This window comes from Eptesicus fuscus, chromosome 13 (genome assembly GCF_027574615.1).
Source record: "Eptesicus fuscus isolate TK198812 chromosome 13, DD_ASM_mEF_20220401, whole genome shotgun sequence".
NCBI classification, from domain to species: domain Eukaryota; kingdom Metazoa; phylum Chordata; class Mammalia; order Chiroptera; family Vespertilionidae; genus Eptesicus; species Eptesicus fuscus.
Window position 1 is genome coordinate 6,583,893 of NC_072485.1, and position 23,245 is coordinate 6,607,137.

General features: G+C 42.0%; 1 protein-coding gene across 2 annotated transcripts in view; it reads right to left on the minus strand.

Annotated features, from left to right (window-relative positions):
- Nucleotides 1-6,253: 6,253 nt before the first annotated feature.
- Nucleotides 6,254-23,245, minus strand: part of ALG9 (ALG9 alpha-1,2-mannosyltransferase) — a 102,236-nt gene continuing 85,244 nt past the window's right edge. For both annotated transcript variants that reach the window (XM_054724882.1, XM_054724883.1), the window contains 2 exons: nt 10,014-10,132; nt 6,254-9,730 (listed from right to left, as the gene is read on the minus strand). In XM_054724882.1, the coding sequence (XP_054580857.1) occupies nt 9,693-9,730; nt 10,014-10,132 (157 nt within the window). In that variant the 3' untranslated portion in view covers nt 6,254-9,692. The remainder of the gene's footprint in view (nt 9,731-10,013; nt 10,133-23,245) is intronic.

Here is a 23,245-nt window from a genome sequence, read left to right on the forward strand (position 1 = left end):
TGTAGACTAGACACTGTGTCCCCCTGGTTGGTCTGCCCCATGGCATCGTAGATGTGTACACCAGCCTCCTCCTGCCGGTGACTCCCTGTCTGGCCCTGCTACGTTCACAGGGCAGAGTGCAGATTTCCTTCTCCCCTCGTACTTTTGTGAGCCCTTCTCACGATGTCTTAAATTAGAGTCAGCCAACATGAGAAGTAGCTTTCAGCACCCGGACACACTGGCCCCAGTTCCAACTAGACAGAGGTTTGACTTAGCAAAAACAGGGGTACTTAAGTACTCCTTGTCCCCGGAGAGCTTTCCCTGCAGTGTTCCCTGGAGATAGTCTTCTTTGCCACTTCCTTTTCTTATCTTCCCAGAACTGTTAGGGAAAAGGTCGCAGGAGTAAGAAAGAACCAGCGCTCTGACCCCCTGGGCACACCCCTCACATCTCAGCAGAAATTCATCTGGAACTGTAATCAGCAACCCCAGAATTTCCACTAACTTCTAAGACTTCAGGAAATCAGCTCCCTTTCTGACCGGTGATTACAATTAGCTGGGGCCCCCCAGTGTTCTAGAAAAGCTCCTGTAAGGACTGATGTATTACCTGCGTATTCTGGTTTAGGAGTATCACCTCTAGGCTGTGATTACCAGAAGCAGATTAAGAAGGTGATAAAAAACAAAACAACAAAAACAGTGAAACAACTTCCACTAGATCCTATTCTTATCTCTGCCCATTTGATCATTCCAGATACGTCAACACAATATCCAAAAATTGGGGGTCAAGGGCTGTGGACTTCAGAGGGGTCATGAAATACGGAGTATGAGGTGATGGTTCAGAGAGAGGTCCTGCCCTGGCCAGTGTAGCTCAGTTGGTTGAGTAGCGCCCCCTGCACCGAAAGGTTGCTGGTTCGATTCCCAGTTAGGGTATATACCCGGGTTTTGGGTTCCATCCCTGGTTGGGGTGCTGTATGGAGGCAGCCAGTTGATGTTTCTCTCTCTCCCTCTCCCTTTCTCTCTCTCTGAAAAAAAAAAAAATCATATTTAAGAGAGAGAGAGAGAGAGAGAGAGAGAGAGAGAGAGCCTGAAGTCAGACTGCTTGAGTTTGAATCCCACATCTCCAACTTCCTGCCTAGGTAATCTTGGTCAGGACATTAAATATCTCTAAGCATCAGCTTCCCCATCTTTAAAAGAAGGATAATACTAGTTATCAACCTCATAAAGTTGTTGCAAGGATTTTATGAGAAAAAAAAGCAACTTGAGACATTCCTAACAGATAGTAAATGCTTAATAAATGTTAGCTATTATTCATATTATTCATATTATTTCTCCATAGAGCAAATCTGACAACATAGTGTAAAAAAACAAAACAAAAACAGAAAAACACCCAAAAATTACAACAACAAAACCCCACATCAAATCCCAAAATATTTCCCTAAGGTTGAGTTCAAGAGTCCAAAGAGCCGACCTTGTCTGTTCCTCAAGGCCTAAATCTGCCTAGGTGGGTACCCTATACTTTTGAATGTGAATCATACTTCCTTCTGCAAATGTTTGCTTTTCACCCCAGACATAAGCCTGAGGAGCAATCACAGGTTTTCTCAGGCCTTTGACCTCGCAGGGCTCAGCCCCTCTACATGCTGGGCTAGCAGATGTGCTGGCATCTGGGGGAGGGGAGAACCCTGGCCATTCATATATCCTTTGGGTTGCCCTTGGCGATATCCAAGTTAAAGTTGTGTGTTTGTCATGGTTTGCTCACGATTGGAACCTTGAAAATGGAAAAAATTGCCGCTTCCCTTATCAACCAAATACTTACCTTTTATTACATATGAATGCCATCAAGGTCATGTTAACTAGAACTGAAATTAACTGAGAATTGACTTTTGGCTTCTCCTATAAGTTATGGACATGGTTTTGTCCAGGAAATTTTTGCAATTATACCAATATAAGACTGCGACGTAGGGAGAAAGATTTGAGAGAAATGCAATGCAGGTATTTAAATTTACACTGGAATTTCCACACCAAGAATATAGCAAATACTGAAATGAATTCCATTCTTGGAAGAAAAGGAGCTCTGAAATTTTTAGCGAGAAGAGGCTGCCCTCTGCTGGACACGAGGGCAGTCTCTATGATGGCCCTGAAGACGAGGCTGCCTCACGGTTTTCCAGAAAGAGTGACACTTGGGAGTAAAACAAAAGCAAAACCAAATAGCATGGCAACAAAGTTAAACTTTGGTGCTGTTTTTCTGAACATATCTAGTAATTACAGACTGTGGAAACACAATTAAAGAAAAAGGCCCAAGGAAAGGTGAAAGGAACGAGTTTAAAAAAAAAATCATGATTCTTCAAAAAAGGCAGTACTGTAAAATCAGCCTCCTTTTCTCCATAACTCTGCAAACATGTCACTGGCAAGAAAAAAGGGGGACATGTTATAGGAAATACCGGGGAGGCTTCGAGACATACTGTTCAGAGGGAGACAAGAAAGAAGCAAGAACAATTCCTAAATGATACATGGCGTTTTCTTGTTGGCTGAGGGAACACATTTCAGGTCATTTCCCTCAAAATGGAATTAACCTTTGCTCTCCTGTCTGAGGGGGAGCAGCAGTTCCCAGAAGCTCTGCAGAAGACCAGTGGCAGAAAAACAAAGGGGAAGTCTTCACTGTACTTGTCTCAAACAAACAGAGCTGAGTTGAGAAGGAAATCGACAAGGCAGGCCCCCCAACATGTTCTGAGCAGGAGGGCCTAACTCCCCCACTTTTCTTTTTTAATTATCCTACTCAGGACAGCCCTAGGTCCTTATCTGAGTAAGCCACACAGTGCCAACGAGCAGGGTGTGAAACTTGAAGGCCAGGCGACCTTCCCAAAGGTTGGAAATGCCTGCTCACACTCTTTCCTCCCACCTAATAAATAAAAAGGGCACTGGAAATTGCCAAAATTAGCCATTCTTTTTTTTTCCCCCCCAGGTGTATTATCATTCAGACATACTGAGGTGATAGGATCAATGGGAAGAGAACTGTAGTAAATTATTAACGTCCATTAGTGTACTTCAGTGCCTCATTAGTTAATTGTTTCCCGGAAAGCAGGGCCCAGAGAGAATGGGATACAGGGCAGGAAAGGTTTGATAGGCTGGGAAAAGTAGAGAAAAGGGCCTGGGGAGGGGCAGAGGCCTAGGGTTGGAATTGGCAAAGGACACCTAACATTTTGCCTACTTAATTATCTTTGATCTTTGATGTGACTGTTTGCCTTCCTGTCTCTAATATCAATAGCATTCGATATTAGAAAAATCACCTAAGGAGTGTTTTAAAGATAATGATGCTGCCTAGCTGGCGTGGCTCAGTGGTTGAGTGTTGACCTATGAACCAGGAGATCATGGTTCGATTCCTGGTCAGAGCACATGCCCGGGTTTCGGGCTGAATCCCCTGGTGTGAAGCGTGCAGGAGGCAGCTGATCAATGACTCATCATTGATGTTTCTCTCTCTTCCTTCCTGAGATCAATAAAAATATTTTTAAAAAATATAATGACGCCTAGGCCCATCTAGGACCACTGACTCATAATTTCAAGGAGACAGCTGGGAGCAAGCAGAGAGCGGCCATTTTTAAGAGGGTCCTCAGATGATTCTCTCCGTGCAGCTCTGGTTGAGAATCACTGCTCCATAGGCACATCTTCTCCGGCACTGAGCACAACGCTGCCGAAGCAGGTAACCAACAGACCGAAAAGCATGCCCTTCTCACTGGGCAACTTGGGACTCAAGAGTTAAAAGACCAATGGCACCAGTTGCCAAATCCTGGTTCTGCAGGCAAATGCAGGTCAAAGAGGAGGCCTCACAAGGCAGGTGTTGGCTGATATCCATGGCTGTAGGTCTGTGATAAAGAAGTTTTTTTTGGTTTGTTTTTTTTTTACATAGATTTCAGAGAGGAAGGGAGAGAGAGAGAGAGAGAGAGATAGAAACATTAGTGATGAGAGAATCATCGATCGGCTGCCTCCTGCTCACCCCACACTGGGGATTGAGCCCACAACCTGGGCATGTGCTCCAACCGGGAACCAAACGATGACCTCCTGGGTCATAGGTCAACCCTCAACTACTGAGCCATGCCGGCCAGACAAGAAGTTTGTTTTAGCTCTCACAATCTTTTGGCTGTTAGGACCATCAAGAGTCACCTGGTTTTACTTTTATCCCCAGGCATGTAAGGACAGAAGCAGCAGCCCAGAAACTAGAAGCAAAGTCAAAAACAAAAAAATCCTACCCCCTTGAAGTATTTTATGAAGATAACCTTAAGATTCGCTTAAATTTTTTTTAAATGCTCATACCCAGGTAAAATGCTATTTAACCCAATTGTTAATTTAGCCATTATTTATTCTAAGAAGCTACAATAGGAGTTCCCAGTCTGTCTGGGCCACTACAATTCCATAATCTCATGTCCCTTATCTGAATTTGCCTCATTGCGTTTACCATATGTTGGTTACAAATTTGTTTTAATAATGTCAGGTCTATGTTGAACTCTATAGCTAGGAGAGCCAAAAGAGCTTTCAGTTTTAAAAAGAATCACTTGCTACTTGATATTATTGAACTTGAATATATCACTACGAAGTCATCCTGCAATTAATTTCCTTTTCCTAATAGGGATGTGGCTGGTAGTAACAGAGCACCCCTCACTCCTGGAGGATAGGCTCTGCCTCACATTCATTCAGAAGGTCTCCTGGGTTAAGTCTGACCCTCCAAATCTATAATAATAAAAGCATAATATGCTAATTAGACCAGACGTCCTTCCAGACGACCTTGTGGACAAAGCCGAGGCTGCGAGGGAAGCCTGGGTCCTGGGTGCCTGCCGGTGGCTGGAGGGAAGCCGGTGCCGGCAGCTGGGGGAAGGAAGGCCTACTCTTGCATGAATTTTGTGCATTGGGCCTCTAGACAAGTAATAAAAGAAAAACTCAATGAGGGCACCCAGTCTCTCCTTTTAGAAGGTACTCCGAGGAATCTGCTGCTGCTACACACAAGGTCAAGCCTCATTCACATCTTCCAAGTTGCCTGTGGGTACCATAGGACGTATCAAATGACTTATTGTGTTTCCTGTGGTCTAGAAATCTGCCAAATTGAAAGCGACAGTTGTATATTAGTTTCAGGTTTCTTTTTACTTTTCTTTCTTCACTGTCCATAAACATGCTCAGGGAACTGTGTACTTGTGCGACACGGTCTTTGCCCCTAGACATGCCAGCAATGCTCTTGAGAGACGGGTTTGCAAGGGATGCATGTTAATATTCTACGTCCTTAGTAAAGACACTAGGTACTTGAGAGTGTTAGGGAATGGACGTAATCACAGGGGTCTGAAGTCTAGAAAGGCTTCTTAGAGGAGAGGGAGACTCAAGCTGGCCCTGTAAGTAAAAGTAACAAACAGAGAGAAGGATTACCTTCTAGACAGGGGAAAATAATTATGTTAATAAAGCATCCACCTGTAAAACAACCTGGGAGAAAGAAATCAAACTAAGTTTCATGGGCATTTTTGGATCCTATGGGAAGAAAATTAACAACCAATGGTATAAAACCAGATGGCTACAAGAAGTTATTAGCTATAAGGTGCAAGGTATAAGAATGATATTAGGAATTCATTCACAAACAAGTTATTTTTGCTCCTAACAACTTCTGGCAAAGGGGTAAATTACCTAAATGTTAGATATTATTAGATCCACATTGCTATGAATATTAAGATCCTCACTTGATGGAAATTCTTTTTTTAAAAAATATATATTTTATTGACTTTTTACAGAGAGGAAGGGAGAGGGATAGAGAGCTAGAAACATTGATGAGAGAGAAACATCAACCAGTTGCCTCCTGCACACCCCCCACCGGGGATGTGCCCGCAACCAATGTACATGCCCTTGACTGGAATCGAACCTGGGACCCTTCAGTCCACAAACCGACGCTCTATCCACTGAGCCAAACTGGTTTCAATTTTAAGAATTGATGGAAATTCTTAACCCCAAAACATAATATGAAACCCTGAAACTCTCTTTGAGTTATAACACTAATACACTGAGTAATTCCTACTGTGCATGGTTTTTCCACAAATAAAATAAAACCAACCCTCACTGGATTTCCCAACGAATTCTTCCTAGAGTTTTCAGAATAAGCATTTTGAGCTATTTTGATGATAGAAGGCAGGTCTATCCACTGAAGAGTGGGAGTGAGGTAGATGGAAGGAGCTGAGCTCCTTCGGTTTCCAATCTCCACCAAGATTTAAAAGCTAAAGGCAAAAGAGAAAATACCACTTTAAGAAAAGGAAAATCAAACTGCCAAGATTTATTTAACTTTTTTTTCTTTCACAGAAAATATAAGTATGCAATGTAAACACTGACATGTGAAATAAAGCACAAGGATCAGGAAGACAAATCACTCAGACAATCTCTTGCTTCAGCACTGGACTGCTTCCTGATAGCATCTGCAGCATGAACCACCTGGTCATATGCATTGGAAAAATTGAAGGCAACATTCACGTAGATTTATTGAAACACCAGAGAGCCTCTGAAATACAATGCCATACGAAAGTCTGATCTTTCTCTTGCAAAAAAAATTAAAGCTGAACACATGTCCATTTACCGACTTACCAAGGCATGTAATTTAATGTAGGAGCGTAAGAATGAATTAACACATGAGCTTTAATATGCCTGTGCAGGCAAAGATGAAATTGTGCCTCTTTTCCCTCTCAAGAGAAAATAAAATTAACCAAATTAAAAGCAGAGCTGCCTGGCACTGGCCAGAAGGCAGCACAATCACAGTGAGTTCTTATTTCAGTAAACCCCAGGAAAAGCAAAACACGATCAAGGCCTGCCATTGGTGCTTTGCCCAAATGGTCACTCCAGATCTAATGTTGCAGAACCACATGAAGTTTTCAAGGTTCTTTCCCAGAACTCCAAACTAAACAAACAAACAAACAAACAAAACGACCCAAATAAATAGTTGGGATCAAGAGCCACCTTGATTTAAAACAATCTGTTTCTAAACTTGAGTTCAATAATAAAGAGTATGGGCTTCAATTTTCTGTGATTATCCCAAGAGATTAAAATGGCCAGTCTTCCTCTGGCTGGGCAGTTCAGTTGGTTAGAGCGTCATCCCAACATGCCAAGGTTGGAGGTTCAATCCTTGGTCAGTGCACATACAATGAATGCATGAATTAGTGGAACAAAAAAAAAAATCAATGTCTCTCTCTCAAATCAATAAAAAATAAAGAAAATAATTACCAGTCTTCTTTCTTATCAGATGGCAACTACCCAGTGACAGGTAAACTTTGACAATAGATGCCTATTAACACAGTTTGGGGCTCAGTGTCATAAGCTCCGGCGTTCAGATCTAGCTGCTTCAGAAATCAGAGATCCGAGTCCTGGTATTGCCAAGTACACCCACTCCTGCACTCAGCTCCATAATCAAAGGTTATTACAAACAATCTATAGTCTTTCATTCCTTGATATTCCACAGTCTATGGAGAAATAAGCACCTCAGACACGTCATCCTTATAATGGGCAGAGGGGACAGCTCATGCTGAACTGATTCTCTAGAGGAGAAATGTCACTCTGACCAGGTGTCTGGAACTTTTCCCCGGCAAGCTAAGCTCCCTGTATTGCTGAGATGGAGATTTATAACTGTGTTTATGTAAATACCACGTGAACAATTCCTTCATAACAAAAAACATTCATTTTCTTCTACCCTGACCTATGGCATTTGGCACAGTGTCCTGCAGTTTATTGTGCTCTCATTAAAGATATACGTAGAACAGAGAAAACCAAAATCAGGTTTTAAAAGGAATAGGAACTGATATTCCCCAGGAATCCCTGAATCAATCATGACCTTTGTTTGTGCTATATTATAGTAAGTTCCTGCTCAAAAGGCTTTTTATTTTCCACATGCAAGATGATAAAATAGATCAGCGCTGTACTACTGCAATTAGAAAAAGCCACTCATTATGGACCTCCCTTTCGGAATTCTCCTATTTACCTCTGCAAAAAGTAAAGGGCTTTAGCAACTCAGTGCACTATTAAAGTAGGTATGGCAAGATATTTCAGTGAAAATTCTCTATCCTGTAGTCAGACCAAATGGGCCAATATTTGGAAAAAGTAATCAAGGACTGAGAATTAAATGGCAGAAGTCTTTAAAGCAGCAAGTGGGACCCCAGTTTATCTTCACTTTCCAGTTATTCTCTATTGTCCAGACCTGTTGCCTCTCCAGTGCTTCAACTGGATCCCAATCCTCCTTCAGAGGGGAGACTTTCATATGGCCACTAGCCATTCCTTCCCTTATCATTTCTTTTCTCCTCTCTTGGGACCAGTTACTATTGAAAGCCCTTCTCTTTGAAAAATGAAAGATGGAAACTCTGAAAAATAAATTCAACCTGTTTGCAGACACTAGACACAATTACCCTTGGGGAAATAAGGCACCTATACTGTGACCCAGGTTGACTATAGAAATGGAACTACTACTGGATCCTGCCTGGCTACAAAGGAGCATGGCTTCCAAACACAAGCACTGTGTTCCTGCCACCAGCCAGGCGGGACCACAAAGCACTGCTGTGATGAGAGTCTAACCAACAGACAGTGGAGGCTCCGGAGAATTCAAAGAAAAAACAGATAAAACTCTTCATTAAAACAGAAAGTCAGATTATCAACCTGGTCTCTGGACAATCTCATCATTCTTTCAAGTACTGTTTTCATAGTCAAGTGAGGAAATACAGAAGAGTACTAGATGAGAAGCTGGGCAACGTAGGTTCTAGTCCTGGTGCTATTACTTAACTGGTTATGTGACCTTGGGCAAGTCACTTTACCTCCCCCCGTAATCTCAGTTTCTTCATCTTTAAAATGGGTATAAAAACACTTGACTTGTCTACTTCACATTGTGACTGAGGATCAAATGAGATAGTGCAAAATGCTTTATAAACTATGAAATAATGTATGTAAAGGTAAAGAGAGTACACACTTATTAAAATATTAGGTCATTATAATTGCCTATCTGACGAGAAGTGCCCCATGCAGGATGTGCTTGGCAATGTACACACTTAAAAACAGTTGCTATAAATATACACTGGTCTTTTTCACTAGGGTTGTTTAAAAAAGGGAAATTCTTAATTTCCTCAGAAATGGCCACAGAATACATTACTTAAAAATGTGATATTATCCAACTCTACCAATTGATAGAATTAATTTTCTCCAAATATGTCCTGCACATGTGTTGCTAACCTCCACTTTTCTTCCCGATTTGTGTTGCTTTCCAGGGTTTGAGGATTGTGTAAGTCTGCATACACTGTATACTGGTCTATTAATAACTTTACACAGGGAAGTCTTGAATTCAAGAAACAGCATGCTAAAACTTAAAAAACAATCCACATAGTTACAGTTTGTTGTAAAGGAAATAAAATGAAAATAAGTGGCATCCTAAATAATGAAGTTCGGCCACAGTTCCTCACATCGTTGCCTTTTTCCTGAGGTACCTCCAGGACAGGCCTCGTCCTGTGAAGCGCTTTAGAGAAACTTGGTCTTGCTGGAGGGGAAAGGACATGTGGGTTGGCAACTGGGCCGTGCTCATTCTCAGCACTGGGGTTTGAACAAGAAGGTCTGCTAGAAGCTGCCACACAGCTTTGGTGGAGAAGCCCGTCCAGCCCAGGAGAGGCGAGCTAGTTCTCAGGTGCCAGGCCAGAGAGTGGAGAACAGCTTCACACAGCCACCCAGTTCAGAGACTTTCAGTTCTTCCCATGGGTTGATTCTGCTCTTCTCCGGTCTAGTAAATAATTAAACAGAAGAAAAACAATGAGATGGGGAACTCTATCTACCTGGACTTAGGGCCTTTCTCTGCCCAGCTGCCGAAGGCTTACATGCAGAACAGACACTCAGGCAAGAAGTGAATGTGGGTGACTCTGACCAGCCCAAAGCACCCAGAATCCAGGATTTGTGTCAGGTGGCCTTTATTACAACGTTACAGATGACTGGGAAGGAGTCCTGCCAGTGGAACCACCAGAACAGGATGGCTGTCCGCTGGGGCCACAGGCACACGTGTTGCTAACCTCCACTTTTCTTCCTGGTTTGCTTTGCTTTCCGGGGTTTGAGGATTGTGTAGTTTGCATACACTGTATACTGGTCTGACAGGAAGGGGACATAAAATGCCCGCAGCAGCTTTGAAGATCTGAAAAACAAGGGGGTGGGGGAAAGGAGAATTTTACCATTTGAGAGAATTTACTAATGGTATTGAAAATGATTCAAGGAAATAAACTAAGTGCTATAGTAAGGATATTTTATATAAGCAACACGGAAAAGTCTGTTACTTAGCTACGAGACCATGATAAAGTAATCAAAACCAAGTACTACCTTGTTACCCATACCAAAAAGACAGTCTCCCAGGTAAGTCATGGTATATCCTTCAAAATAGCTCTAGGTCTTCACTTAGCATTAGAATATACCACAGAAAAGTTCCAGGCCAATCAAAGGACTGCTATTACTGAAATAAATACTTAATACCCAATGGTTTCTGCAGCTAAGAACTGTAGAGATGCTCAATGATCCTGAACTCCAGCACTAAATTCTCCTAGAGAGATAGAGAAAAGTATGTCTGGGCTTTCTGTGCATTGTTCCAGAAATTCTCTTTTTTTCTTTAATTTTTATTTATTGATTTTAGTGAGAGAAAGGAAAGGGGAGAGGGAGGGGGGAGGGAAAGAGTAAGAGAGGGAAAAGAGAGAGAGAGAGAGAGAGAGAGAGAGAGAGAGAGAGAGAGAGAGAGATTTGTTACTCCACTATTTATGCATTCATTGATTGATTCTTGTGCCCTGATCAGGGATCAAATCCGCAATTTTGGTGTTATTGGGACGATGCTCTACCCAACTGAGTTACTCAGCCAGGGCTCTAGCAATCCTTTTTTAAAATATATTTTATTGATTTTTTTACAGAGAGGAAAGGAGAGGGATAGAGAGTTAGAAACATCGATTAGAGAGAAACATCGATTCAGCTGGATGCCCTTGACTGGAATCGAACCTGGGACCCTTGAGTCCACAGGCCGATGCTCTATCCACTGAGCCAAACCAGTTAGGGCAGCTCTAGCATTTCTTAAGTCAAAGAGAGAGTCTTATACACAAGCTCATGTCATGACATGTCCCTGGCAAGTTATAAAATGTACATATTTGTTATTAAAATACAGGAATAGATGAAAACCTGAATTTCTTATGAGTTTCTGAAAAATACTTCACATTTATTGAACACTTAGCATTGGACAAACACTGGGAAAAGTGCTTACACTTTTAAAGATACTATTTAATCCAGCCAATAACCCGTAGGAGGAAAGAGATATTATTATCCTTATTTTATAGATGGGACCTGAGGCTTACATAAAGTAACTTGCTCACACAGGAAGTGACAGAGCCCTCACTCAAATCCAGCTTTGATTCCAGATTCTGCACTCAACCACTATGGTTTATCCTGTATCCTGGGAACAGGCTAACAGGATTCATAACTTCGTAGAAAATGTGGCAGTGATCGTTTCAAATTCTGAATCAAGCATTACTTCTTGACTGTGATTTCTGAGTCAAAACATCAAAGCTGACCCAGTTACTGCCACCCTAAATGAGGAAGCTGAAGAGTGTTCCATTGCCAGTCCTTTCTCAGACTCTAAACTTGTAAATGTCATGTCAATGTGGCATTTGCACTGGCAGCCTACCCCTGGGTCTGGCAGACTCCTGCAACGCCTGCACACAATGATATCGTGCTTGGCATACACACCTCTTAGAGAGGCTCCCCACTGGGACCCTGGCAGTGCTCTGTGCTCAACAGAGATGCACTTCACTTCAACAGCTAACCGTTCAAGGGCTCTGATAGAGAAAGAAGCTTAGAAGAGACATGAGATAAAGCAGAGCTCCTGCAAACAGAACGAACGGGAGGAGGAAGCACCTACGTGAGCCAGAAAGAAGTGAATGTATTCTTTCTGCCCGTGCTACACAGATAAGGGGAAGGTCAGAACGGAAGGCTGTAAGCCAGAGCAAACTCCTGCGAGCTTAAGTGTGGTAAAGAAAAGCCAACACTAATTTAGCGCCATTTCCACTCCACGATAAAAGCTTCATTAACAGAGTCAGCACATATTGCCAGTCAACTCAATCCCTGGTATAACATTAGGGCCACTAGGCCCAATGTTAGTGTTTGACTTCCTTTTTGGAACAATTCCTTACTATTTGGGAGGGTTATTATTTCACAATGTTCATCTTTTTAGAGTCTTCCAAAGAACAAAGAGAGATTATATTGATTTTTAAAAAGACAGAATAAAACATTTTATCTTGTAATTACCATATGGATCCATTGTACCCTTTTATAAATTTAAGCTATATTGTAGGATCTTAGTGGTCTCATTTTTTTTTTTTCTGTACCTTGGATTATTTACAACTATGCTTTTTTTAAAAAAAGACCCAAGTAATAAGAAAAAGGAAAATGATGAAATTACCAAACAGAATGATGCAAAAGTAAAATAAATAATCACTATTGCATTATCCTTCAATTTTCTTATTGCATTGCCCAAAGTATTGCATCATCATTAAATAAGGTATGAAAAACTGAAGACATTATATTTGCTTTCATTGAATTCAGAATTTTAAAAATTGTGGTCCATTATGGCAATGAGAAGAAAACTGACAGAAGACATTTTACAAGTATTAGACAAAACAGCAGATGAATGAAAAGAGAAACAGCAGCACTCAAGAATCTGATGATGATGGTGAAATTGATCTAACAAGCAAAATTTGCCTGTGCATCTTCAGATGACAATATACTGGATGAATTTTCTCAAACTCAAGAATTAATGAGCAAACAATTTATTTCCAGGAACAAAAAGGAAATAAGATATTTTCATTCAGATAGTCATTCAACAGGAAAGAATTCATCATGCAGTATTTTACAACAAGAACCTGGACCATCCTGTTATGTTAACAGGGCATCTGACCACATTTTTGCATCTTTTATGAGGTCTGTGTGCCAAATTTTATTTAATAAAATAAGTGGACACATGCTGAAGGCAAGTTCATATACAAAGGTGACTGGAAAGATATAGATGAAAAATAAATTTAAAAATTCAATGAAGTCCTGGCCAGTGTGGCTCAGTTGGTTGGTCAAGCATTTTCCTGTGCAATGAAAGGTCACTGGTTTGATTCCCAGTTAGGGCACAAGCTCAGGTTGTGGGCTTGATCCCCTGGTCCCTGGCAGGGGTGCATGCAGGAGGCACCTGATTGATATTTCTCTCTCACATCACATTGATGTTTCCCTCTCTCCTTTCCTCTCTCTCTCAAATCAATTAAAAAACATATTTAAAAAATTCAATGAAACCCTGGCCAGTGTGGCTCAGTTGGAAGGAGCATCGTTCTGTACATAGAAAGACCTCAGGTTTGATTCTAGGTCAGGACACATACCTAGGTTGCAGGTTCGATGCTGGGTCCTGGTTGGGGTATGTGCAGGAGGCAACTGATCGATATTTCTCTCTTACATCAATGTTTCTCTCTCTGTCTCTTTTTCCTTCTCTCAAAAAAGTCTATGAAAATGTCCTCAGATGAGGATTAAAAAAAGATTTCAATGAACTGATCATTTAAACTGGTGTTTATAACATCTAAAAATGAAAATGTTTGAATTACAGAGCAAAAAAGATAGCTGCCTTTTCTTTGACAAAATTGAGTCGTTAAAGGTTTCAAAAAATTCTTCAAATTTTGCATTTTGATGATACAAGTGCAAAAACAACCAGAAGCAATAAGTTAGAACCTATTAGAGATGTACCTGGCCCAGAACCAATATTTTCAAGATGGATAGATTCTACTTTAGAATTAACATTATTTATCTTTAACATCTAAAGCCACTAATTTCTTCAAGAAGATGAAGTGAGGAACAGTCAATATACATACCTCTGAGCTGGGATGGGAACATTCTGTGATTTTTTTTTTAAACAAAGAGAACAAGTTGGGTTGAATTCCTCATTTCTAAAACTATTGCTGCTGTTCTAGATGAGTTTCTTTACCATGAATAGCTTTAATGTGCTAAGCATGACTAGGATCTTTTAAATTGCTATACTGTACTATTGCTGGAAAAGGGAAAATGAAATTGGTTATTTGCCTTTGAAAAGAGTAGTTGAGCACTAGAATAACATGTGTTTCCATACACGCGGAAACAAAGATTAGACTGAATCACAAATTAGAACAAAACTAATACCTATCAAAACCCATACAACATTGTCTGTAATTATGTGAAATGCCAACATATTGCCCTGAGGAAGCACAGACAGCAGAATTTAGGGAGACGTACAATATATGCCTCTATCATGGAAATGGAAATACTTCACATACCAGTGAGCAAGTCACTCAAGAGATTCAAAGATGAAACAGACTTGGACAAAGCTATTGTCTGAATAGCATAATTAGCTGACAGCTCAGAATGTTTTCTAATTCAATTACCAGCCATATTTATCAAGGTTAAGAAGTGTTCTGTGGAGATTTAAATCTGCTCTTGCTGATGTCAATGGAAGACTGGCTGCCAGTCCCTGATGTCTCTAGTTCAGCAGGCAAAAAAGGAAATGCTGGGTCAATTTTTCATTTTAAAAAGAAAACGTCCTAGTACTAAGGTTTTCTCTTTTATTTTATCCATCCATCCACTCATCCAAATATTAATGCCCATGTGAACCTGTAGTCTAAGCTGACTGCCAGTTCTTCCTTTCTGAAGCTGGTTTCCTCTCTCTGTGTGTCTGTCTCTTGCTCTCTCTTGCACTTAGCTCACATTTCAGTTACACTTTCTACAACCCTCAGGGCAGAACTGAATTTTCACAACAATCTTCTGTTCTGAAGAGAATCTCAGGATTCCTTCAAGACTTCATCTACAGTCAACCTATAGTTCTGAGAAGTGTTCAAAAAGCTGGTATGTAGTAAAAACGTGACTGTACTTTAATATTCTTTAACAGGAAATGGAGTGAGGGGCATTACTCTAATGATCAGTAAGTAATGCAAAGGTGACTTTTACTGCACAACAGGAGTTACTTGCTACACTTATACTCTACTAGAATTTCAGTCCCTTGAAGATATAACTTGACCTAACTGCTATCTCTCTAACTTTCAGAACAGTTCCACATAAAGTACTTAATGAATAATCTGTGAATGAATGAATGACTATGCCCAGACTCTTAAATCAGAGCATTAGTTTACTTCACTCACTTTTGGCAATATTTATCTTCTATAAGGAAAAGGAAATATCAAAACTAATATGAAGTTTTTCTTCCTCCCTCTTCTCTTCCCAAAGATTCAGTCCTAAAGCCATTAGGTGGGGCAGAGCAAAGTAGAAGCCTATGGTGTGTGGTGGGGCAGTGGTCCAGATGTTAGAGCACAAGGACTTGTGGAGGGCATCCATATTTACATAAAGAAAATGTAAATGCTAAAGGTCAAGTAACTTATCCAGGTTTCAGTTACACAGAATATGCTCAATCATCATTACCCATGTGACCAAAATGACATGTATTTTCAGCATGCATTCCAAAAGACCCTGGACATTCACGGAATGCATTCACAGTTTTGACTATTTGGTAACAATCTCCAAAAATCCATACTGTGTACTGATTTGAAGTTTGCTGAGGCACAAATTGGAATCACAGCACTGCATGACTGTTTACAGAGTGAGTCACTTCACTTATTCGTGGCCCGTGGCCAATCATGTGAAAACATCATAACCTCTTGACCAGTCACCTTTAGCCAATATTCAGAATGAGGATTGAGAAAAAACTGCTGTTAGGCAACTGGCCATTTTCTGACCTCCAGCCCCACCAAGGCTACTGGGGAAATGCTCTTTACCCGTCTATTTTCCATCTGAGAGCTACTTGGATATGCAGGTACTATATGCCCCACCCACCATTCCTGGGGAGAAAACACAGCGGTGTTCAAGGTGTTTGCCCCTGTTCTTTGCACCCTTTGGGCTATGCTTCTATGGGACAAATAGGAAGCAGCATTGGAGTCCCAGCAGGTAGATGATTCTGGCAAGCTCTACGGAGATGAAATAAATGAGTATGCTTCAAAATACTCAACAATCTTCATTATACCAAATACAGGCATCAAAAAGTTATGAAATTTAAGAAATCCTTGCTTCACCTTTTTTTTTCTTTTTACACTTACATAAATCCAGTTTTACGAATGTAAAATACATCAAATAATCAATAAATATTTTCTGAGACAATGCTATATGCTAGGAGTTGCACAGAATCAACAAGAAATGTGGTTCTAACTCTCAAGGAACTTAGAACAAAGACCTCGGATGATGCTAGCTACCTGGTCTAAGCTAGCTAAAAGCAGTCGGTGTCCTAAAACACTGTACATAGCCATCAAACCTCACTTTAGTATGGACTTGGAGCACAGATGGTCTGTATAGAGTCTCTTTCTTTTTTTAAATATATTTTTATTGATTTCAGAAAGGAAGGGAGGAGAGAGAGATAGAAACATCAATGATGAGAGAGAATCACTGATCGGCTGCCTCCTGCATGCCCCACACCAGAGATAGAGCCCAGAACCTGGACATATGCCCTGACCAGGAATCGAACCATGACCTCCTGGTGCATAGGATGATGCTCAACCACTGAGCCACACTGGCTGGACATATGGTCTCTTTCTACAGAATTAATTTTATAATTTTATGGAAAACAGACTCTCTAAACTTCAGAAAAATAAAAACGGTTATTCCTCTTAAAATGTCAGGAGATCTCTCAACTAAAGGACTTGTGTGCAAGCATATGAGCCTAACCAGCAGTTAAGGACAACAGGGGGGTGGGGGCATGTGTGGGGAGGGGTGTGGGCTGGGAATGGGGGGATGAGGACAAATATGTGATACCTTAATCAATAAAGAAATTAAAAAAAATGTCAGGAGATCTCAATGATTAAGCAGGTAAAGAAACAAGGAGCAAAACACCAATGTGTGTTGAGGCTAAATCTAGTCTGGACAAGCTCTGCAGATGAAGGGTCTCAGGAAAGTATCTGGGGAGAAGGAAAAATGGAAAGGCTAAAAACTGATAAAGAAACAGGAAGTATAAGAGAATAATGACCTGATAAAGAATTACAAAAGTAGAGCCCACCCGGCATGGCTCAGTAGTTGAGCACCAACCTATGAACTAGGAGGTCACGGTTCAACTCCTGGTGAGAGCACATGCCTGGGGTTGCAGGCTCCATCCCTGGTGTGGGGTGTGCAGGAGGCAGCCAGTCAATGATTCTTTCTCATCATTGATGTTTCTAGCTCTCTCTCCCTCTCTGAAATCAATATGCCTGTGTGTGTGTGTGTGTGTGTGTGTGTGTGTGTGTGTGTGTGGTGTAAAAAAAAGAATTACCAAAGTCAAGAAACTCTGACCTCTTATTTCTTACAGTTTCTCTGTATTCTTGGCATACAGGAAGGAGCTAAAGACACCCTATGATTGATGTGTAGGGAAAGACAAGATCACTTCAATTACTGGTTAGGAAGGAGAACTAATTCTACGTAAAGGATCTGAACACCATCTGAAGCTTTTCAAACTATTGGCCTGGGGTGCAGTCTCCCTTTCCACCTGGGTAGTAAGAAGCTGCAGATGGAACCAGCCTATTGGACTGTTTTGTGTGCCATATGTCCCTTCTGAAAGAAACCTCCTTTAAAAAGAAAATTTTCAAAAAGTATCCAATTCAGCCCTAACCGATTTGGCTCAGTGGATAGAGTGTCGGCCTGCGGACTGAAAGGTCCCAGGTTCGATTCCAGTCAAGGGCATGTACCTTGGTTGCGGGCACATCCCCTGGAGGAGGTGTGCAGGAGGCAGCTGATCAATGTTCTCTCTCATCGATGTTTCTAACTCTCTATCCCTCTCCCTTCCTCTCTGTAAAAAAATCAGTAAAGTATATTTTTTTAAAAAGTATCCAATTCAAATGAAGAATGGCATCAAAAGAACTGTGATGGTTTTAAAACATGACCATAAATTCTCTCACACTCCTTCCATCCACAGGGAAAGTTTAATTCCTCTCCCTTGAACAGGGGCTATTCCAGTGGCTTGCTTTCAACGAACAGAATGAGATGGGAATGTTGCTGTGTCAACTTCAAGGCTAGGTCATAAAAAAGATTACATAGCTCTTGAGATACTAGCTCTCAGAAGCCAGCCACCACACTGTGAGGAAACACAGGCCACATAGAGAAGCCACAAGTAGGTGTTCTGGCTGACAGCCCCAGCTGAGATCTAGTAAACAGACAGCATTAACAGACACGTGACAAAGACTTTGAGATGCCTCCAGTCCTGACCACCATCTGAAGGCCAATGCATAAGCACCCTGAGAGATATAGAACTACCTTATCTGAGTCCAGTCAACCCCCAGAACCATGAGAGAAAACAATAACAATTGTTGTTTCATATCGCTAAGTTTGGGATGATTTGTTACACAGCAATAACTGGAACAAGAGCTTCCAACTAATTTGCCCTTTACAGTGATTACTCCAGAAATTATCTTCCAGAAACTAAGAGTTCTGCTTATGGTCAGGGGCTGGGAGCCATCCACCAGACTACCACATAGGATACAGGTGCCATGGACTCTTCAGGGCTCATCGCTGCTGGATTCACTTCTTTGTGGAGACTAAAAGGATAGTCATATCTCAGTGAAAATATCTCCCCAGCAGCTACAGCCCAGTGGCCTCTCAGAGGCACCTCACTGCTATCCTCTGACCAGAAAACCTGCCTCCAACACACAAGCTGAATACGCAAATTTCTAACTCCTTACTTGCATTTACTCTTCACATCTCTATATATAAAAGGCTAACATGCTAAGTGTCCATCCGACCGGTAGCTATGATGAGCACTGACCTGACCACCAGGGGGCAGACACTCAATGCAGGAGCTGCTGATGCAGGGACCTGGCAGCTGCGGGAACAAGAGAGGAGGGAGCCCGATTCCTCACGGGGCTGCGATTCTACCTTCGGCCGTGGGTTACGTTGTTGTTGGGGCACTGTCGGCCCCAAATCTGGATTACTGTACACTTGCATTTGCGTTCCACACCCTGTACAACAGCAACTTTGCAGAGTGCCCTCTCGCACTCCGGGACCCCTCAGGGGATGTCGGAAAGCCAGTTTTGGCCCGATCCCCACAGGCCAGGCTAAGGGACTCCACCTGCCAGAGGGACCCTGCTCACTCCACAGATGCCCTTCGAGCCACGGTGCCACTCCAGGTGCCATTGGCCGGGGAGAGACTGTGGGAGGTTGGCTCCAGGGCATGTCCAGCTTCTCTCGCCCAGTCCCGCCCCACCAGCAACCATCTAATTAATTTCCTTTCAATGTGCATGAATCTGTGCACTTGGTTACTAGTATAATAATAAATTTGCGAAGCTTTTTTTAAAAATTTAATAAATCTTTATTGTTCAGATTATTACAATTGTTCTCTTTTTTCCCCCCATAGCTCCCCTCCACCAGGTTCCTACCCCACCCTCTGCCCTTACCTCCTCCCCACTGTCCTCATCCATAGGTGTACGCTTTTTGTCCAGGCTCTTCCCGCACCCCCTCACTCCCCTTTTCCCCCAAGAATCGTCAGTCCACTCCCTTTCTATGCCCCTGATTCTATTATATTCACCAGTTAATACTGTTCATCAGATTTTTTATTCCCTTGGTTTTTAGATTCACTTGTTGATAGATACATATTTGTTGTTCATAATTTTTATCTTTACCTTTTTCTTATTCTTCCTCTTCTTAAAGAATACCTTTCAGCATTTCATATAATACTGGTTTGGTGGTGATGAACTCGTTTAGCTTTTTCTTATCTGTGAAGCTCTTTATCTGACCTTCAATTCTGAATGATAGCTTTGCTGGGTAGAGTAATATTGGTTGTAGTTTCTTGCTATTCATCACTTGGATAATTTCTTGCCATTCCCATCTGGCCTGCATAGATTCTGTTGAGAAATCAGCTGACAATCGTACGGGTGCTCCCTTGTAGGTAACTACTGTTTTTCTCTTGCTGCTTTTAATATTCTCTGTCTTTTGCTCTTGGCATTTTAATTATGATGTGTCTTGGTGTGGTCCTCTTTGGATTCCTTTTGTTTGGGGTTCTATGCGCTTCCTGGACTTGTAAGTCTATTTTTTTCACCAGGTGGGGGAAGTTTTCGGTCACTATTTCTTCAAATAGGTTTTCAGTATCTTGCTCTCTCTCTTCTTCTGGCACCCCCATAATTCTGATGTTGGTACGCTTGAAGTTGTCCCAGGGGCTTCTTACACTATCTTCAACTTTTTGTATTCTTTTTTCTTTTCCGGTTGAGTGTTTTTTGCTTCTTTTTATTTCAAATCTTTGACTTGGTTCTTGCAATCCTCTAGTCTGCTTTTAGGTCTCTGTATAATAGTTTTTATTTCAGTCAATGTATGCTTAATTTCTAGGTGATCCTTTTTCATATCCTTGAGGGTCTCGTTAAATTTATCGGCCTTTTCTAGGAAATTCTTGAAAAACCTTATAACCGTGGTTTTGAACTCTATATCCAGTCATTTACTTTCCTCCATTTCCTTCATTTGTGACCTGCCTCTTTGTCTCCGCATTTTGGCTGCTTCCCTGAGTTGATGGAGTGGCTTTGTGTGCTAGGTGTCCTAGTAGGGCCCAGTGGCTCAGAATAAAATCTCATAATCTATAAACCAAAGGTGAAAGCAGAGCAAGCAAGACAAAAGGGACCTGTAATGCAGGAGGAATGAATGGGCAGAATGTGGCTACAGGAAGCAGGGGGAGGGCCTCCCCACTTGCTTCCAAAGCTACAAACAGGCCCTGCTGCTCAGGAGGCCAACTTCAACATCCTGGAGAGGCACTTCCCACCAGACTCCCACAGCCAAACCTTCCTACCACACTCAGAGAGGAACCCACCACTGAGCTGGTAACTTAGTGCAACGCTCTGCTTTCACTCCTCTTGGGGAATCTCAGAGTAGGCATTACAGCTATCTACTTGTTGAATATTTTATAAGAGTAGCAATTATATCATCCTTTGAAGACAGAAATAAATCCTCTCTTATTTTAGAAACTATGTAATAGGAGTTGGCCATAGAATTTGATAAATCTTTATAAAATTAGCCAGACACAGACATGGCAAACTCAGAGAATATAAGTTGAGGCTATGGTACCAGCTACATGCAAGGGGTGACTAGAAAATGGTTACTAAGATTTTATGCCTGCATCCTCTCTCAAACTAATGACATCTGGGACCTCTAGTCCCCTGATAAAACAGAGAAGCTTAGAAAAAAAAGAATGGATGAGCACCTGGGCTGCCACTCTCCCAAATGGGCTAACAACATTTAGCACTATTTAGGGGCTCCTTCTCTAGTAGTCCAACAGTAAAGGCCTTGCTTATCTTTCAACAGTTTCAACAGAAAACAAGCCTCTTTGCATATTCATAAATATTCAGAATTCCTCAATTTGCACCAATCCCAATACTATATAATAAAAGGCTAATATGCAAATCAACCAAACGGTGGAACAATCAGTTCCTATGATGTGCACTGACCATCAGGGGGCAGATGCTCAACACAGAAGCTGCCCCTTGCTGGTCAGTGCGCTCCCCACAGGGGGAGTGCTGCTCAGCCAGAAGCCGGGCTTACAGCTGGCAAGCGCAGCGGCGGTGGCGGGAGCCTCTCCTGCCTCCGTGGCAGCGCTAAGGATGTCTGACTACTGTCTGTTGGACATCCCCTGAGGGCTCCCGGACTGCGAGGGGGCACAGGCTGGGCTGAGGGACCCCCCGCCCGAGTGCACAATTTTGTGCACAGGGCCTCTAGTGTCCTAATAATCATTAGGTTGATTCCCTTTTGAGTTGAGTCTCCCCTGACACACACAGAGGATGGTGTTTTTCTGTACAGGTACTGTCTTCAAGCTCTCCTGATTGCTTCCCTTTCAGACAGTGGAGACCAATCTCAGGAATGGATGGGAAGTTAAAAAAGTGACCAAGGAGTGCCAGCAAATTAAACCACATAAGTAAACTGTGGACAAATCCGCATGGAAAACATGGATGTGGGGTCACAGGAACTGTATCTACATACTCCACTTTTCTGTCCTACTTTTTTGGGACAAGCCCCTGTACTCTGACCACATTAAAGCAGGGTGACCACATATCTCAATTTTCCCAGGGCAAGGCCACTTTTACTTTTAAAAAGCATTTTGATTTGAATGATATATTATAGATCACTTTACCTAAAAGCAAACTTAAAAATCAGCCAAAGAGGTAAATTGAACTTTTCTTTATTGATCTTCACACTCCTCATCCAATGGGCTTCTTCTTATCTTTCCACTTATGCTCAGGATTTCCTCTCCTTGAATTATGCAAGTGATTCTACTCTCTTAGCCACCAGTACAAATCCTCCCTTTCCTTTAAACCTCGGCTCAAGCACCACTTCCTTTATATAGGAAGCCTTCTCAGTATACTCTCACCTCCATAGGTCTCCTTTTCTTGAAGTTTTAGCAAATAACTTCACGCCTCCTGAGGTTTTAATACTGTTTTCAAGTTGTTTTTGTATGTAAACTACAAAGTGTAAGTTACGTAAGAGCAAAATCTTTGTCTAACTGCTTCTTTTATAACCCTTGCATGCCCTAGCTCTGCAACAAGGACATAACAGCTATTCAATAAATATTTTCCTATTTACAAACCTGCCTAACCAGCTGCTTGAGGACATAAGGAGAAGACTGCAGGTACCGCCCACTGCTGACCCCTTTTCTCACAGCTCACTGTATTCTTCCTTAAAGCACTTGACACAGGATGCAATTATATTTTTATTTGTATGGTTTCTGTCGGCCTCCCCATCATACTGTAAGGCCCAAGAAGACAGGGAGCTTGTGTGTACTGTTTTTCACTATATACCTAAGACAGTGTCTGGCAGTGTTCAGAGAGTATTTGCTTATTGGATGGATGTTAGAAGGACAAATCCTATATAATAAAAATCTAATATGCTAAGTGTCCGACCATTCGACTGTTCAACCAGTCACTAGGATGCACACTGACCACCAGGGGGCAGACGCTCCAACTGGTAGGTTAGCTTGCTGCTGGGGTCTGGCCAATCGGGACTGGGTGAGATGCCCTGGAACCTTCCCGCGATCCCTCCCCTGCCCCGATTGTGCACCGGTGGGGTCCCTCTGCCTGGCCTGCGCCCTCTTCCAATCTGGAACCCCTTGGGGGATGTTGGAGAGCTGATTTCAGCTCGATCCCTGCAGGTCAGGCCGAGGGACCCCACCGGTGCATGAATCTGTGCACTGGGCCTCTAGTAGATGGATAAGAGGGGAAAATGATCTCAAAATCAACTATAAAGA